Source organism: Danio aesculapii, chromosome 12 (assembly GCF_903798145.1).
Source record: "Danio aesculapii chromosome 12, fDanAes4.1, whole genome shotgun sequence".
Lineage (NCBI taxonomy): Eukaryota > Metazoa > Chordata > Actinopteri > Cypriniformes > Danionidae > Danio > Danio aesculapii.
In genome coordinates, this window is record NC_079446.1 from 27,340,970 (window position 1) to 27,361,194 (window position 20,225).

Sequence of the window (20,225 nt, forward strand, 5' to 3'; positions counted from 1 at the left end):
ATTACACCCAAACTCAAAAAAAATCATAAAGCATAGTTCATGTGAAAAAAATTATATGATAAACATTTAATTAGCACTTTTGTTCACGGCCAATTGTAATATTTAATGTTCCTGCTTGAAGCGTGAGAACCGATAAGGTTTGTTCTTCAGTTTCAGTCAAGTATGTTTCAGCATTTGCATGAACCACGGTGGTTAGTTTTATGAAAAAATGTATGTATTTAATTAAGATCATATTCAAATATAGTAAATGGAAACCTGAAAGTTACCTCAACCATCAGAACCAATAAGGTTAATAAGCATCGTAGGAAACAATAGGATTCTATTTGTTATATTTTTCAGATTTTTTTATTTATTTACATGTATGAACAGATTTAATTCATTTTATTTTCATATCAAAAATAGTAACAGAATTTAATCATGGGTATTTTATGCATGAGAACCCAGTGAGCTTTGTTTAATATCTTTTCTAAACTTTTTTGAACTATATAATAAAAGATTTCATGTATACTCAAAAAAGCCTGAATTATATTATCTGGGTGTAATACGAACTTAACCAATTGCTTGTTTTACTTTTTTAAAATAAAATTTATTGGACCAAATTTATCCCAATGTTTGGGTTTGTCCATATTTTACCCAATTTGGGTTCAAATAACCCATCATTTCTTAGAGTGGAGGTTCTTAATTGCATTACAAATGGAAAACAAAAACTTCAACTTCAACATTGCTTGGCTTACAAAAACAAGTGAGGTATGTTCCTGTAAGTCAAGGAAGTATGATTGAGTTTTTATAAGAACCAATACTGCATATGGAAACATGAACATGCTTGTGTGACACGCTGACAACCAGTAAAGCATGTCTCAGCATTTCAGTCTCAAGCATGTCTTGTACCATTATTGCTGTTTGTTCAGTTATAGTTGAGCATTTGTATTTTTATAAATGAGCAGACTTAATTCAAGCCTTAATTGACATAAATATGGCCAAAAGAAACTTGACAATGCTGCTTAAAACATGAAAACTAATGTGATGTTTTTGAGAGATAAGCAAGAACAAGGTGAATTTTGTTTGATCTTTTTATGCTCATTTTTGTTTATTTATATGACACACAGAGTGGAACACTTTCATTCACATCAAATATGGTAGATGGACATTTCATTGAACCTCCTTGACACATGAAAACCAGTGAGATTTGTTCTAATGTTTAAAGTAGATTTTTATTCAAACTTTTCAAAATATGTAATAAGATTTCATTTAGGTCTTATTTACATTAAATATTGTATCTTGGACCACAAAACTCATCATACAGTTTTAAAACTGAAAATTAACCCATCTTAACACTTGTGTTATTTTTATTTTCTGGATAAATCTGTTAATCTACCTCATTCCTGATCAAAACTACTAAATGTTTTTTAAAAAAATACAGGATATTAACTCTTTAATTACCAAGTTCACAAATGATCTCGCTGATATGGTGAAAAAAAACACACAACATGACGTATTTTCAATATAAAAACTAATTGTGGCCTGAATTAGTTTTTTACCTTATCAGTATTTTTTATTTATTTATTTATTTATTTATAGAGAGACAATGTACAACATGACATGTTGTGCCAGAGTTAGCTATGAAGCTAATTTACATCTGTAGTCCCTGGGTAGGAAGTTGTAACAAGTTTGGCAATCTTTAAAAAGTACAAAAATAGTACAATATACACTTACAGTTCAATAAATACAATACATCATAATCAATCAAAATCAGATCAGATCAGTGGTTGCATATTTGATTTTCTTTAAGCCAAACTTTAATTATTTTAATTAAAAGCCAAATTATTTTAATTTTAAAATAATTAAAAGTGGTACTCTCTCTAATATGCACTGGTATTTTATTCCATCTTTCTGCTGCATCTCTCTGACTGAAAAAGCTAAGTGTTCAAAAGCAGTTCTCTTGAGTTGAACTGAACAATCACCTCTAACTGATGACCTAATTTGTCTTATATTGTCCTTGCAGACAATCACACATTGTTTGAGAGGTGGTGGTGCAAGTTCATTAAATATTTTATACATTAAAAGCGCATCAGCATAAAATAATAAATTATCGAATGTTAGTGATGGATGTAGTTTACAGTAACAGTAATGATAACTCCTTGGCTTTTTAGTTATATAACATCTATTTAGTATAGATTATATACAATGATTTTAACGTTGTAATGTTTGTGTGGGACCAGCTAGTAGCACAGTAAGATAAGTCTTGGACATGTGAATTAGTAACAGCATTGGCTTTGTTGCATTGTTAGATTTTTATTTTTTCTCTCTAACTTACTGTTGGTGGCTGTTTTTGCCCCATTGACTTCCATTATAACCACATTTGATGGTGCATAAATACACAATCTTTGTTTTTGTTTACTCCATGTAGCTCTGAGAGCTGAGATGCATATTTTGATTTTCTCAGACACATCAATGTAAGTGCACAAAGGTCACTCTCACACACTCACATACACATGCATACACTTTGATTTGCTGTTATACTCCATATAAAATCCAGGAACCTTTTTGGTGCCAACTGATGATCAGCAGTAAAACTTACAAATTTGACCTCTTCCCAACAGGGTAAACCACCAACAATCAAAAATGCATGATTATATGCTGTCATGGTTTTGTAATAAAAAAAATGTGGTTATAATGGAAGTCAATGGGGCAAAAACAGCCAACAACAGTAAATTAGAGAGGCAAAATAAAAATCAATCAAAATAATGCATCAAAGGCAATGTTGTTTCACATTTCCAAGACTTTTTTATAAAAGGTAGAAAAAATCCAGTCCACAATTACTTTTTATATTGAAAACAAATCATTTTTGTGTGTGTTTTTCACCAACCATGAAAATGAATGCGGCAATTAAAGAGTTAAAATCCTGTAATTTTCCAAGCAATTTAGTAGTTTTGATCAGGACTGAGGTTGATTAACAGATTTATGCAAAAACATGTGAAACAGTAGTTTACAGTGGTTTAATTCAGTGGATGTTTTCATCCTGAAGTTTTTTCAAAATTTCAAAGCATTTCTCAAAATATATGTAAAAATCAGATTGTCACCGCAAATCATTCTGCTAGCTGAAACAGAAAAAGTACGGTTAAATTAAGACTTAAAATCCCTCAGAGGGGATGAAAACATCCCCAACAGCACATAAGGGTTAAAACTGAATAAATAAGCTTCCCATTGATGTATCGGACAATATTTGGCCAAAATACAACTAATTGACAATTTCATAAATATTGAGAAAATCACCTTAATATCTCCAAATTAGCATAGCGAATCACTAATCAAAAATGTAGTTTTGATATATTGACAGTGGGAAATTTAGAAGAATAAATAACCATGGAGCACAACCTTTATATCCTAATGATTTTTGGCATAAAATAAAAATCTATAATGTGTAATTGCTATTACCAAAAAGAAACGACATAAGACATTTGGTCCAGGGTCATATATGGTAAATGGAAACTTGAATGTACGCGTTAAATTCTCAAAAACCAATGAGATTAATATCAAATGTCAGGCTGAAATGGAGGACCAAAAGGTCACTCAGATTTTATACTCATTTTTACTTTGAAGATGAGCAAACGCCTGAAATGACGAGAAGGCGAGTAAATGACGACAAAGTTAAACCTCAGAAAACCTTCATATAACCACATATCTCTCTGTCTCTCTTTGCTTTAGAAAACCAAGCGTGATGTGAATAACTTCGACCAGGACTTTACTCGCGAGGACCCTGTTCTCACACCAGTAGACGACGCCATCATCAAACAGATCAACCAGGAGGAATTCAAGGGCTTCTCGTACTTCGGAGAAGAGGCTTTGTCTTAAACCCAGACCTAGCGTCTATCAGCTCAAATATATGTCAAACACACCCACAAAAAAACACTCGACGCATTGCAATACATGAATACACACTCATCGGACCAGACCAGATCAGAAAAAGCCAGTCCCTTGTGATTCAGTTCTCTTTTACTGCTGTTTGTGTTCCTTTAGTCTCCTTTATATCTCAAAAAAATAATAATAATAATGGATTTCAACAACCAATCAGAAATAAAACGAATGTTCTCCAGAGCCCAAGAAAGAAGGGTCTGAACGCGCTACCTTAAACCAAAATTCGACGATACCAATGATTGTACCATTTCGGATACTTTTAAATGAAAGGTTGTGTGCCCTTGAGGAAGAATCCACCCTGCATACGTGACAATAAGACATGTGCTGTGCATTCAAATGCCTTCTTGTGTATTCAGGTGACATTTTGGGAGCAATTTTATAAGATATACAGAGACATTTGTAGTATATATATATATATAAATATATATAAATATATTCCATCACAGTGTTATGAGAGTTCATTAGGAATGGTAACCTGCTGTATATGGGTTGTGTCGGCCTGAGTAGGTGTGTGTGTGTGTGTGCATGACATGTGTGTGTGCATGTGTTTGCATGAATGAGAGCGAGAGGCCCTTGCCCTCCTGAAGCTCTACGTTTGTTTTCATGTTGTTTCGCAACGGCTTTTCATTTGCGCTCGAGTGTGTAAAGTGCGTGTGTGTTTTTGCCGTGTGCTGCCGCTATGCACAAAAAAAGGTGTAGCTGTGGCGAAGAAAGATGAGCACTCGTTGCTGTCAGGTCATTTTGTACAGAACATGTACATAGTATTTGCTCCAAAAAGCCTGTGAACGCTTCTTAGGGTAGGCAGTTGTTTGCATGGTCTTGCGAAACGTGTCGTTATTGAGTAGCATCAGTTTACGGAAAGATTTTATGATTATTTTTTTTATATATATGTATCTATGTGCAATACCCTGAACACATTTCTCCCCTCATATTATTATTATTATTATTATTATTATTTCCTTCTTTTTTGTGTGTGTTTTATAGGTTAGAGCTTCACCAAAGGCTTTCTCGCTCTCGGTTTCATGCTCCTCTCTGCCGTTCTCTTGTATATAGTTTGCTGAAAGTACATAAGCTGTGGAATGTAGTGGAAAACATGCGTGAGCTTTTAATTTATTCGATATACATGTAGCTACGCTTCCCTTTTTTTGTGTCGACGCGTCTTCTTGTGCTTTACTTCAGCCTTCTCTTTTGTGAACCCCTCTTGTAGTTGAATTATTGATTTGTGCAATGTGAAAGACTTTAAAGGAAGAGGTGGACTAAACGAAAAGGGTACATTTCAGGCGTACTAATTAAAACCTTCTGGAATGTGATGACTTTTGCTTTAGTGATTTGAGGATTTTTTTTCTGTCTAACGTTTTTTAGTTGTTCCACTGCTTTTTTTTTTTAACCGTGTCTGTGGGTTGATTATGGTAGCTAGGTCAATGATCATCTTGAAGCCTTTTCTCTCGCAGGCACCTTCCTGTCTGTCGCCCTCACTGTATTATGCCAAACGTCTCGTTGAGCTTTATTTTCTCCCGTCGTTTCCTTTTTTTTTTTAACTGTAAAGGAATGAACTTGATATATACTGTAGGACACATCCATGGTCTGTCTTCAAAGTCAAAACAAAGTAAATAAACTAAGAATTACCTCTTAAATGAAGTGCAAAGATTTCTCTTGCTGAATATTGAATATTTGCGCATACAGTATTAAAATACATAAATGTTTCATATGTATGATAGTGCTGTATTATATACATCTGGTATTGGACTTTAGTTTCTGTGTGGTGAAGCTTCATGTGCACAGAGGTATTTCTTTTTTCTGGATACACTAAGAGTTATCTCATTGTAAGCATTTTACTATGTGCCAAATGTACTGTCATCTACAGGATGTGAATGTTTTGTTTAACCTATTAAACCCTAAGATGTATGAAAAATGATGTGTTTTGCTGATGTGTCGCAAGAGTATTGTGCACACACATATACAGAGGAAACAGAACATTGACTTGCTAAAATCAATGATGAGGAGAGTTTTGGCTATATTAAAAGTGTCACACTTACTGTATTTAAGTAAGTGTAAACCTCTGAGAAAATGTTCTCACAATTTCAGTGAAATGAAAAAAAGGCAAAAGAGCTTGTAAAGTCATGTGGACTAAATTTTGTTTTAGCTTTTGATATGGTTTTATTAGGTTTATGTTTATCTATAAACTATTATGTTCCAAAACAATGACAAAATTCTCATTTAGACGATTTATGCATTTGCAACTTGCAGTTAAAATAAATGTGTAAAGTCTTCAAAAACCCCTTATGAACTCCGTTACATCGAGGACCGTGACGTGGTATGGTGCAGCCGGGGCCCCACCCTGGAGCCAGGCCTGGGGTTGAGGCTCATATGCGAGCGGCTGGTGGCTGGGTTTTTTTCCCATGGAACCCGGCCGGGCTAAGCCCAAAGGAGCGACTTGGGAGCATCCACCTGCGGGCCCACCACCTATAGGGGGAGTCGTAAGGGGCCGGTGCATTGTGAAACGGGTGGTGGTCGAAGGTTAGGACCAAGACAACCCGATCGTTGGGCACAGAAACTGGCTCTTGGGACATGGAATGTCACCTCACTGGGAGGGAAGGAGCCCGAGCTTGTGCGGGAGGTGGAACCGTACCAACTAGAGATAGTTGGGCTCACCTTCATGCACAGCTGGGGCTCTAGAACTCAACTTCTTGATAAGGGCTGGACTTTCTTCTACTCTGGAGTTATCCACAGTGTGAGGTGGTCGGCTGGTGTGGGCTCGCTTATAGCTCCCCAACTTAGCCACCATGTAGTGGATTTTTCCATGGTGAATGAGAGGGAGACCCTCCCTGCGCCTTAGGGTCATGGATAGGTCTCTCACTGTGGTCTGTGCCTACGGGCCAAACACCAGTGCAGAGTACCCGGGATTCTTGGAGTCCTTGGGAGGGGTGCTGGAACGTGCTCAGACTGAAGACTCCATTGTTCTACAGGGGGACTTCAACGCCCACGTGGGTATTAACAGTGATACCTGGAGAGGCGTGTTTGGGAGGAACGGCCTCCCTGACCTGAACCCGAGTGGTGTTCTGTTATTGAACTTCTGTGCTAACCACAGTTTGTCCATAACAAACACCATGTTCGAGCATAAGGGTGTCCATCAGTGCACATGGCACCAGGACACCCTAGGGCGGAGGTCAATGATCGACTTGGTGGTAACATCTGATCTCCGACCGCATGTCTTGGAATCTCTGGTAAAGAGAGGGGCAGAGCTGTCAACTGATCACCACCTGGTGGTGAGTTGGATCCACTGGCAGGGGGGGAAGCTGGACAGACCTGATAGGGAACGTCCTCTGGGAACGTCTAGCTGAACCTCAAGTCAGAGGGATTTTCAACTCTCACCTCCGGAAGAGCTTTGACCAGATCTCGAGGGAGGTTGGAGTGGTCCATGTTCTCCGACTCCATTGTTGACGCGGCCGTGAGGAGCTGTGGCCGTAAGGTCTGTGGTGCCTGTCGAGGCGGCAATCCACGAACCCGGTGGTGGACACCGGAAGTAAGGAATGCCGTCAAGCTGAAGAAGAAGTCCTACAGGGCTTGGTTGGCTTGCAAGTCTCCTGAGGCAGCTGACGGGTACTGGCAGGCCAAGCGTGCTGCATCACGGGCGGTTGTGGAAGCAAAAACTCGGGCCTGGGAAGAGTTCCGGGAGACCATGGAGGAAGACTATTAGTCGCCCCCAAAGAGATTCTGGCAAACCGTCCGGCGCCTCAGGAAAGGAAAGCAGCTCCACATCAACACTGTTTACCGTGGAAGTGGGGAGCTGTTGACCTCGACTGAGGATGTTGTCGGTCGGTGGAAGAAATACTTTGAGGATCTCCTTAACCCCACTGACATGTCTTTCATTGAGGAAGCAGAGACTGGGGATACAGTGGAGGTCCTGGGGATGCAGGACCCATCACCCAAGCTGAGTATCTTAGGTCACTGGATATTGTGGGACTGTCTTGGCTGTCACGTCTCTACAATGTCGCATGGAGGTCGGGGACAGTACCTCTGGACTGGGCAACTGGGGTGGTGGAACGGTTCAAATTTAATATCCTCTTGTTATGTTCAAGATGAAAACATTGAATTAAACTGCTGTAAAACTGCATCAGATTAATATTTTTTTCATTTTTTTTTATAAATCTGTTAATAACCTCAGTCCTGATCAAAATGATTAAATTGTTTAGAAAATTACAGGATTTTTAACTCTTTAATTGCCAAATTCAATATGAAAAATAATTGTGGACTAGATTTTTTACCTTTTATCAGTCATGGACATGTGAACGGTTTTGTAACAACATTGGTTTAATGCGTTGTTAGATTTCCATTTTTTCTCCGTAATTTACTGTCGGTGAGTGTTTTGGCTCCATTGAGTTCCATTATATCCACATTTGATGGTGCATAAATGCACAGTCTTTGTTTTTGTTTACTCCATGTAGCTCTGAGAGCTAAGATACATATTTTGATTTTCTCAGACACATCAATGTAAGTGCGTAAAGGTCCTTCTCACACACTCACAGACACATGCACACACTTTAATTTGCTTTTATACTCCATATAAAATCCAGAAACAGCGTTTTTTATTTTATTTATTTATTTATTTATTTGCATAGGCCTATCTAAAGGGTTAATGGTGCCGACTGATGATCAACAATAAAAATTACTAATTTAACCTCTTCCCAACAGGGAAAACTGCCAACAATCAAAAATGCATGATGGTGTCATGATTTTGTAATCAATAAAAGTTATAATGGAAGTCATTGGGACAAAAACAGCCACTAACAGTAAAGTAAGGAGAAAACAAATGAAAATTAATAAACAACAAAACATCAAAAGCAATGTTGTTTCACATGTCCAAGACTTTGATAAAAGGTAAAAAATTAATCCAGTCCACAATGACTTTTTACATTGAAAATACATAATTTTGTGGGGTTTTTTTCAACAAATCAGTGACATCATTTGTGAACTTGTCAATTAAAGAGTTAAAATCCAGTAATTTATTAAGCAATTTAGTAGTTTTAATCAGGACTGAGGTTGATTAATAGATTTATGCAAAAAGATTGAAGAATTAAAATTAATCTGGTGCATTTTTACAGCAGTTAAATTCAGTGTATGTTTTCATCCCAAACATAACAAAAGGCTAGTAAATTTGTCCAGTGTATTGTTGAGTTTTTTTCTAAATTTCAAAGAATTTTCTTAAAATATGTGTAAAAAAATAAGATTTGTCCCCTCAAATCATTCCACTAGTTGAAACAGAAAAAGCTATGGCCAAATTAAGACTCAAAATTACCCCAGAGTGGATGAAAATATGCCCAACAGTACATAAGGGTTAAGTTCAACAAATCTTACAAAAAAATGACTGTGAGAGACTCTTACTAATATGGTGAAACTAACTTGCATGTGTGTGCATCACTGCAAATAAGTGTGACGTAAGCTGCCCAACAGTCATTGAAAGTAAAAGCCTGAATGGAAATTTTTGGCATTTGAGTAGCTGCAAACCTCCTAAAAACGAGGCTTTCTCTAATCATTCTGACAAACACAAGCGTGGTTTCCTATCAACTACATGGTTTCATAACAGATTGGGGACATGTTTAAATGCTTGTTTACCTAAAGGCCTCTAATCTGTTTATTAAATGGGGATGAGTCCAAGATGCACTCTTAAAAATAAAGTTCTGTACATTCTTAAAAATAAAAGCTCCTTATTGGCATTCATTTTTAAACATCCATAGAACCCTTAAATTAAACAAGAGGTCCTTTAATGTGATTAAAAATAGATTCTTCTGATTAATAATAGTTTTATAATACATTATTTGAAAGGTGCTTTGAGGAACATATAATAGGGGTTTTGTGGCAAGAGAAAATCCTTTTTGGAACCTTTAATTTTTTCAAGTGTGATTGTTCATTTAAGAAAATTTAACATTCATGGAACATTTTCATTCCACAAAGGGTTCTTACTGTACACTCAAAAACAATTCCGTAAAATATCGGGAGAATGTACTGGCTGCTCAATACACTGACTTTTTTTTACCATAAATTCAAATAGCAGAAGTTTTCTGTTTTTACAGTGTTCCGACATTAAAAAATATCCCTTTTTAATGGTTAACTACTCTAAAGAAAACTAAACATTTTATATTAATTAAAAAATTTATTATTATCTGTGTTTTTAAGGGTATACCAACAATAAAAAAAGGAAATTATCTGTGTTTTATTAGTATGCCTACAGTAAAAAAGGACAGATTCTGTGTTTTAATGGTATACTGTAAAAAAGAGACTTTTTTTTGTGTTTAATAGTATATCTACAAAAAAAAAAATGAACAGATTGTGTGTTTCAATGTACTGTATACCTACAATAAAAAAATGACTATTTTACTCATTTAAGGATATTCAAGCAGTGTAAATGGTAAGGATACACATACATACATATGGGAACTTATCATGTATTTGTTGTTTACCTATAGTAAAACAAAACCTTTTTATACTGTATGTGTAGAGAAGCAGTAAATAGTTTGTTACATGTGCACTAGTAAAAAAACAACTTTGCAACTAAACCAGATTATTTAATGAATAAATTATTTGCAATTCCTTTTATACACGTACTAATGCTTATTAAAATGTGAATCACATTGCCAAGTCATGGCAAATAATTTCATAGCAAATTAGCTTTAAAAATTGGCTTTAAATTACAAATACTCAACATGTAAAAAAAAGCAGGTTAACTGCAAGATGGCAGGAAACGGGGATAAAATTGAGTCTTCTTCCTCTCCATTACTAATACTTTAAAAACAAAAACAAACAAACAAAAAACATCGCTAATGACATTTCACTTACTGGGGTGATTCCCATGGGGAGAAAATATTGTTATAAAATGTTCTTCACGCTATGAAATATATATATATATATATATATATATATATATATATATATATATATATATATATATATATATATATATATATATATATATATATATATATATATATATATTTCAAGTTTCTTGGACTAAAAGGTTTTGGGGATCAAAAGATTTCTTCTATGACATTACTATGAAACCCCAATTTTCCTGGCACTATTTTCAATCATTTCCTGACTACAGAAATCAGTCAAAATTAAATCTGTTCCAATTATGTCCTACTCCTGAAAAGGACAACGTACTTTTATTCTTCAATATCCTCTTTCGTTGGTTATCCAGGTCTACAGATTAGCTACTTTTTCTCCTTTTGTTCCTTCAAAGCACTCTACGTGCTTTTTTGTTTTTTGAAAGACTGAAACTGAACATTTTCAAGATCCAAACGCGCACAGACCTCGTGAACGCGAATTTGTAACAGAAAAGCCAGAGTCTCGGGATCGCGCGCCGGCGGGAGGCAGCCGCGAGAAGCACCAATCAGTGCGCGCAGTGCACAGTTCTGAAGACACGCGCAGCGCAAGAGCGGCGCTCACGAGCTCGTCAGGCGCGTCCGGTCAGTCCATGTCATTCTGGAGAGCCAGTGCGATCCTCGGCAGTGTTCTGAGACTGCACTAACTGCTCCGGTCACTGCTGGAAATGCCATGAGAATGGACATTACTGTGAAGAAATAACAAAAAATAAAGGAATCTGTGATACAATACGAGTTTAAACGATTTTGTTTTCTTTTGGGAAAGTTCAGTGAAGTAATTTATACGCAGGACAAGGTTCTTCAGCATAGCCATCATCATGACAGCCGAGAGAGAGAAAAAAAGGTAAGACGCAGGAAACTCTTCATTACTGCGTGAAATATAACTTATGTATTTACTGCCTTGAGTTGTTTGCCCTAATTTGAGATTCACAGGTGAGATTTGGAGTATTGCGCAATGACACGGACATTAGAGCGGAATGAACTGCTGTTTTGAACCCGAGGCACATACACTTCTACACGTTTAACTTTTTTTTATAACCAACCTTTTTTCCTTTATAATTTCCCAAGCAAGTTTAGTTTCTAAATACTTTGATATCGGATTGCACTCGGATCCTATTCATGGCTCCTTCTAGTAGGGCTCATGTAAAGGTCTTGAAAGTTATAAAAATGTCATCACCAGAGTTGTATGCTACTAAGAAAGTATACCGTATCTCATTATGCATATAGACTAAGTATAATTTATTACATTTTTGTACTAGTCATGGATATGCCTATTCAATGTACATTCATGATATAGTGCAAAACAAAAATCAACAAATTGTCAAAAGAAAATCATCAACAACACAAAAAGAATGCATCTGAAAATACACCAGCTGAATTTTATACATGGTTTAAAATATTTAATAACTAAAGAATTAGTTTTTTTATTCATTCAGCATCATCATTTATGTTATTTTATACTCTTGTAAGAGTACATTTGTATTTCTAATTGTTCATTAGCGAACATTATAGATTTCAGTTTTCTTAGTATTTAAAATAAGAGTACAGCATTAAGGCTATTAACTAAATTTTTTTTCAAATCTGCAGATTCTCTGTACTTTAAGTAAATGAGTTGTCATTTTCTGTCGCAATGTTTTGAAACACTTTACAGTGCACTCAATTTTTCAAATAGATAAATAAGGAGTAGTCCAAAAATTATGAAAATGTTATTTTTTATTATTATTGGTAGTAGTTTGTTATGACACTTAATTCACTGAAGTAATTAATCATCAAATTAATATTGCATCAATATCTAAGTACACTTATCCCTATGTTCCAAACACAGTAAGACTCAGCATATACAAATAAAAAAGATTGCATTTATTTTAGTTATTGCATTTAGTCTCTTTCATGTAAATCAGTGCATCTCAAACCTGTACACAACATATATGTTTGCATGGCATGCTCCAATGGTACTTATTGTTATAATAAGTAATATTTCTTTTCTGCAAAACTGAACCCTTTCAAGTGCAGTCCCTCCGCCAGCCACTAAAATGTCTTTATCCCCCAGGTCACAAACCCATTTAAAGATAATGCACAATCATAAATCCTCATTTGCTGTTTGGTGTAAATTGTGACTGGTGCTCTGTATAGATGATAGTTTAATCAGCTACACTGAAAAAAATGATGTCTGCAAAATTGTTGCAAACAATTTATGTGTTGAATTTAAACAAACAAATTAAATTTGGTAATGTTAAACTTAATTTGTTTGTTTAAATTCGGCCCGAATAAATTGTTTACAACCACTTAACTTAAAAAATGAGAAAATCCAAGGAATCATCATTGAATCATTTTTTTTCAGTGCAGATACTGGTCATTTAGGTGGTCTAAAATAGCCAGCTGGCTTTCTGGTGCCTAAAGCATGCTAAAAAGGGGGTTAAATCTTCCCCTGTGTGCTTCTTGTTAACGGGAACGTAATGTTCCAATTGAAACTGAGGTTATCAGATCAGGGTTCACCTCTATTTTTTTAAAATGCTCCATGATGTGTCCCTGCTCTGGTTACTTCCATCACCTTATACGATTCTTATCTGTTATCTGGTTTGTTTAACTTGCTCTACAGGTGTTTCATTAGCAGTGTGATTGTCTTTTGTAAATGAATCCCAGTGGAGTAATGCAATCATTGTTAATGACATCTATCAATGCTTGTTCCATTATGCAATATATGTGCAATGCAACAATACACTGACACCCTAAGATCATTTATTTATTTCAACACTGAACAGCTCACTGGATTAATAATTAGGAAACTAAAGGTCAGCCGTTTCTCCAAGGTTAGGGAAAATAGGATTATCTGTAGTGAATGGGTGCTGTGTACAGTCTGGCTTTTGGCTTTCTGTGAACTCTGGCCTAATCTGGTTGAAGGGGGAGATTCAGAGAGAGATAGAGGGAGGAATGGGTTCACATCGGCCTGCTAATCACATGATCTGCTCCCTTTTGACAGCTTTTGCTTCAGTTGTGCGTGATGACGCCTGAGGCAGTAGGTGATAGGTGCAGCAGTCGCGCTATTGTGTTTTGCTAAAGGTGCGCTTTAGGAATCGTGACAACTCTGTTTCAGGCAAATCTGCCTTGAGATCTTGTGCTTAAATACAGACCGGCCTCGTGTTGAGTGCCTGACTGACGCTTTTACTGTAAAGAAGAGTTCTCGTTGAGAACATGTGGGAGAGGCTAAATAGCAGTCGGTCTTGTTATTTTGCCCATGGAAGATGAAAAGACTGGGTAAAGAAGTAAAAATGGCCAGCAGGCATCTGTCTTCGGGCTATACCTTGACCTGTTGTGCATCTCAGATTCAGAAGTGGTTTAGCCTGTTAATGTGCAGAGCGTTTGGGGTTGAGGTCAGCAGCTGGACTGTGTGGGAACTGAACTCTATAGCCTAGTAAAGGGCAGAAGATGCAAATGCCCTTCATTTGAGGCACTGAATCCAGTGTGTTTGTTAAAATTAACTTCTCTGAAATGGGAAAAGTGTAATGCTCTGTTTATTTCTAAGGAGTATGTGTGTGTAGTGTAGGTCTAGGTTGTATTACTGAAAAAAATGCTAGGAGCACATGCATTGTGTCATGTTAGTGACTGCAGTTGGCTGTGAAATAAGTGCTTTCTATTTGGTTCATGAGGTACTTTACATCAATATGCCAGTAGGTGGCAACAAGTAACATTTGCCACTGACCAATATTTTTCGAAAAACGAGTTTTTTGGATTTATTTATGCTTTTGAATTGTATTATGGGACCTTGATCTCTGATCCAACAACCTTTGCTCTTTAAATGTTTAACAGTGATTTCTAGACATTTTTGCTGGTTTGAAATTTTAGATTTCGTAGACATTTTTATTAGTTTGAAATGAGTTTTTTCTTAAAAATGTCAATTTCAGAGCTACCAGTATCCAGTAATTTTTTACAGATTTATTTCTGTATATGTTACCATGGACCACAAAACCAGTCATAAGTGTCAATGTTGTGAAATTGAGAATTATACATTCTCTGAAAGTTGCGTAAATAAGCTTTTCACCAATGTATGGTTTGGCTGAGACAATTGGAATCCAAGGGTTTAAAATCACCAATAAATATTTCCAAATTTAATTTATATTTGTTTGTTTAAATTCAACCCAAATAAATTTTTGGCAACAGTTTTGCAGAAATCAAAAATTGAGTTTTTATGCAAATATATTTGAACAAACAACAAAAAAAGACATCATACTTTAATGGGGCTTGATCTTTACTTAATATTGAAATATTCTTTTGCCATAAAGGAAAAATCTCTATTTTTGACTCATAAAATGTTTTAGTTATTGTGTGCTATAAATGTACTTGTACAATGTTTTTGTGGTCCAGGGTCACATATTTTGTTTCTGTATGGTTTAAAACTACAAAAATGTCAATAAAAATTACTTTTTAATATTAATAAATAATAATATACAATTTAAAGGTATACAAAAATGAAAAACACTCACACATTCTAGGAAACTGATTAAAATATACAGTGCTCAGCATAAGTACACCCCCACATATCTCACGTTTAAATCAAGATTTTCTATAGGATGCTTTACAATATTATATTTGTGCATATACATTAGATTAGTAGGTACTGAAGCCAAACCTGGAGCTTATCTAACTAAATAACTTATGGTAACAGTCCAAAAATTAGTAACCCTAATCTATATGTTACGGAAAAGTTTCAAAAATAGCAAAAATCAAGAGAAACGAAAATATATACAATTTAGTAGAAATGTTGTAGTTTTTACTTTTTTGCAATATTTTGCAAGAATTTATATGAATTATTGTTCCATTTCTAAAGATGTTCTGTGATTAAAATATTATTTTAATAAATATATCTGTTTAATAAATCTGTTTTGTACACCAATATACCAATATATATTACCCATATTCACTGAGAAATGGAGAAAAATATTCATTTTCAATTATGCTGAGCACTGTATATATTTTACAGCATAGATTATAGCTTCTGCTTTTATCAGTAGTTGAATCCTTTACACAACAAATTAGTTGAAAATATCACTATAAAAATGAATCCACTATAAAGGTTGACTTTTATTTTTTAATACATATTATATATGACATGTACAACATGAATAGATAATGCTAACAGTAGCTATGTTTCCATCCACCTATTTTTATGTCCATTTTGCATATGCACATAAAAAACAGTTGATGCAAACGCCAAGATGCGCATACATTTTGAAAATGCACATAAATAACACATAACTGAGTAGGATAAACGTTTTATTCGAAATGTGAAGCTGCGCATAAACTATGATGGAAACACTTTTACCGAACAAATTCCAGAATGCGCATTAAAAAAGTCATGGGATTTTGAAATAAGAGATCATGTGATGATAAATTGTGTGTAAATGGACAAATCAGCAGGCTGACAATATTGTAAAACATCTGAACTGTTGTTTTGGTCATTCTTAAACACCTTAACCGTTTCAGTATTAGTGATATTAAATTATTAATTAACTTCAGAGTTAAGAGCCCCTGTGCTCCACGTCTCATGCCTTTCAACGCCACCACTCGTTCATTGCGTGTCAGTATTGCCTTCTGAGGCGCGAGTCATTCATTAAATAAGGAAAAGATTCACGCAGCTTCTTCTACCGCAGCAAATTCCGTTTTTACTGTTTATATTTGGTGCCAGATAATCAGGAAGTGACGATTTTGCTCACTTTGACTCGTTGGATGGAAAAGCTGCTTTATTTGCACGTCTTTTATGCGCTAATCCAGTTTTGCGCATAAAGTTAATTTGCATTTTTTCGATGGAAACATAGCTACTGTCAACACTGACCTACTACAGGACTATATGTGCACAGTCAAGTAGTTGCAACATTGCCATCTACTGGCCTGGCATGCATAATGCAGCATTTTAGTAATTTTCATGCGAAAGGATATTCTTTTTTCTATGCTGTTGACTGTACACAAAACATTTAAAAATGCAAAAGTGCACATTTTTACATGCATATAATCCTATAGTGAAATCTTGTTGTGTAAACATACAATTCCTTGCTCAGCTTTATTCAAACCACCTGGTTTTCAGACACAAAAAATAGTAGATTCAGCTATAGTTTATAATAGTGTCTAGTGAGTTCATGGTTTTTCCATACATGTCAGCCTTTCCAAATGTGTAGTGTTTAAGTGAAGCAAAATGTAAAGTCAGGCGCAACACATTCGCATAAACAGCCTTATCTTTTATGTTATAGCTAAATTATTATGCCCTGCTATTGAAGCAATCCCTTTGACATGTAAATGACTATTAGCTTTTTTATGATATGGATAGTATCCAACATGATATCAAATCAGAGCATTTGTTAAAGGGCAGATTATCTAGTTACATCAAGTTATGTAAAATCATTTAATAAGCTTTATTGCTTTATTAGCTTTTAAACTTCTCTATAGCTGTAAATAGGTTATATAAGTGATGAAGGACATCATGCAGAATCAGCTGTGATAAGGGAAGACAATCAGCTATTATAAACGTAAACTGTGAAAAAGCCTGCATGATATTTGCATATTTATTTAACTAATATTTAAGCATTTAAAGACTTCATTTTCAAAACTAACGTGGTTTACTTCTGAGAGAATGAGAGGAATGGAAAGTAGGGCTGAAATGAAATTGCCATTTTGTTTTTATCCAACAGAAAAAGCAGACAGTCCCATGGGTTTGACCTCAGAGTAAAAACATCAGTCATTTCCTGTGAGAATAATCCTTAGTTGCTATTACAATGACAATTTTTTTTTTTTTTAAAGAGTTGGGGATATTTTGCGGTTGCCAAATATGCAGCTGTATAATAGAAGGCTGATTATGGCATTCCTGCACCCCCGCACCACACTGTGTGCATTTTACAAACACTCCCAGAGCCGGGCTGACCTGAGCCGGGGAATAGGGGACCCACACTGGGATACTGCTACTGGAATTAAACTGCTAGTTCTTGGTCTCAGCATTGGTCTCCCACAGACACTGAAAGTTTTGCGCTGCACGCAGGCCACGTGTGCTGGTATCTGTGTTACTGTGTTATCACATGTGACGCATTAAAAGAGTGCTTGTGGTGTTTCATCAACAAACGGTGCAGTGTGGATTGGTTTTTGCTGTGAGGGTGGCACACCGCATTCAGAGGGCATACAGAGTTCACGCTTTCACACACTGGCAAGCCACAAACCACAAAAACATGTCACCTGCCAAGATAATCGCTCTCAGGAAAGATAAATAGTCACAGTTTTTGAGTGCTTTCTTGAATAGTAACACTTTAAAATAATGGTCCATTAGTTCATGTATTTACTAACATGAAATAACCTTTAGTAATATATTTAGTACAGTTTTAATTCATCTTTGTTAATATCAGTAAAGGCTATTCAAGTTAAATTATGTTAGTTCATGTTAACCTGGTCTACATTAACTGATGTTAACAAGCACAACTGTGGATTTTAATAATGCATTAAGAAATTATAAACTAGGACTAATAAACGCTTTACAAGATTATTCATACTTAGTTAATGTTAGTAAATACATTAACTAATGGACCGTAATTCTAGCGTTACCTGTTGAACATTAATTTTACATTTTTTGGGTGAATTGTTGCTTTAAGCTATACAGTTTTCAATAAAAGTCAGCACTTTTAACAGAAAAGTATTGGTTAGTTTACAGTTCATGGGATTCACGGTTGATTTGAGTTTTTTCTGCACTGTAAAAAATGCTGTAAAATGTACAATATTTCTGGCAATTTTGGTTTCCTGTAATACTGTAAAATTAGCCAGTAATACTGTACAATTGCCTTGTGCATTTTACAGTATTACTGGCAATTTTGCAGTATTACTGGCTAATTTTACAGTATTACTGGCAAATTTTACAGTATTACTGAAAATTTTTACAGTATAACTGGCCATTTTGGTTTTCAGTAATACTGTAAAAGTATCCAGTAATACTGTAAACTTGACTTGTACATTTTACAGTATTTCTGGCAATTTTGCAGTATTGCTGGCAAATTTTACAGTATTACTGGCAATTTGTACAGTATTACTGGCCATTTTGGGTTCCAGTAGTACTGTAAAATTAGCCAGTAATACTGTAAAATTGCCTTGCAAATTTTACAGTATTACTGGCAAATTTTACAGTATTGCTGGCAATTACTGGCAATTTTGGGTTACAGTAATACTGTAAAAATATGTAGTTTTACAGCAAAACTGTAATTATTAATTAAGGGTACGCTTGTAAAATTTACAGTATTTTTACAGTATTACTGGAAACCAAAATTGCCAGTAATGCTGTAAAAATTGCCTTGTATATTTTACAGTATTGCTGGCAATTTTACATTATTACTAGCTAATTTTACAGTATTTCTGGTAAATTTTTTACGTTTTTTTTTGACTGGCAATTTTGGTTTCCAGAAATACTGTAAAATTAGCCAATAATACTGTAAAATTGCCTTGTACATTTTACAGTATTACTTTAAATTTTTCAGTATTGCTGGTAAATTTTACAGTATTACTGGTAATTTTTACAGTACTACTGGCCCTTTTGGTTACCAGTAATACTGTAAAATTAGCCAGTACTACTGTAAAATTGCCTTGCAAATTTTACAGTAATACTGGCAATTTTGGGTTCCAGTAATACTGTAAAAAAAACTGTAGTTTTACAGCACAACTGTAATTATTAATTTAGGGTACGCTTGTAAATTTTACAGTATTACTGGTAATTTTTACAGTATTACTGGCTAATTTTACAGTATTATTGGAAACCAAAATTGCCAGTAATGCTGTAAAATGCCTTGCAAATTGTACAGTATTGTTGGCTAATTTTACAGTATTACTGACATATTTTACAGTATTGCTGGCAGTTACTGGAAATTTTGGGTTCCAGTAATACTGTAAAAAAACCTGTAGTTTTACAGCACAACTGTAATTATTGATTTAGGGTACGCGTGTATATTTTACAGTATTACTGGCAATTTTACAGTATTACCAGCAAATTTTACAGATTACTGGTAAATTTTACAGTATTGCTGGCAAATTTTACAGTTTTTTTTACTGGCAATTTTGGTTTTCAGTAATACTGTAAAATTAGCCAGTAATACTGTAAAATTGCCTTGTACATTTTACAGTATTGCTGGCAAATTTTACAGTATTGCTGGCAAATTTTACAGTATTACTGGCAATTTGTACAGTATTACTGGCCATTTTGGTTTCCAGTAGTACTTTAAAATTAGCCAGTAATACTGTAAAATTGCCTTGCAAATTTTACAGCATTGCTGGCAATTACTGGCAATTTTGGTTTCCAGTAATACTGTAAAAATATGTAACTGTAACTGTAATTATTGATTAGATTAAAATTGCCTTGTACATTTTACAGTATTGCTGGCAAATTTTACAGTATTACTAATAATTTTTCCAGTATTA

General features: G+C 35.0%; 2 protein-coding genes across 5 annotated transcripts in view; both read left to right on the forward strand.

Moving 5' to 3' along the window:
• Positions 1–5,827, forward strand: part of prkcea (protein kinase C, epsilon a) — a 148,642-nt gene extending 142,815 nt beyond the window's left edge. For all 4 annotated transcript variants that reach the window (XM_056469770.1, XM_056469769.1, XM_056469768.1 and 1 more), the window contains exon 15: positions 3,706–5,827. In XM_056469770.1, the coding sequence (XP_056325745.1) occupies positions 3,706–3,852 (147 nt within the window). In that variant the 3' untranslated portion in view covers positions 3,853–5,827. The remainder of the gene's footprint in view (positions 1–3,705) is intronic.
• Positions 5,828–11,361: 5,534 nt separating this feature from the next.
• The window catches only part of epas1a (endothelial PAS domain protein 1a), a 53,090-nt gene continuing 44,226 nt past the window's right edge, over positions 11,362–20,225 (forward strand). Inside the window, exon 1 of the mRNA XM_056468873.1 lies at positions 11,362–11,637. Coding sequence (XP_056324848.1) covers positions 11,612–11,637 — 26 coding nt within the window. The 5' untranslated portion in view covers positions 11,362–11,611. The remainder of the gene's footprint in view (positions 11,638–20,225) is intronic.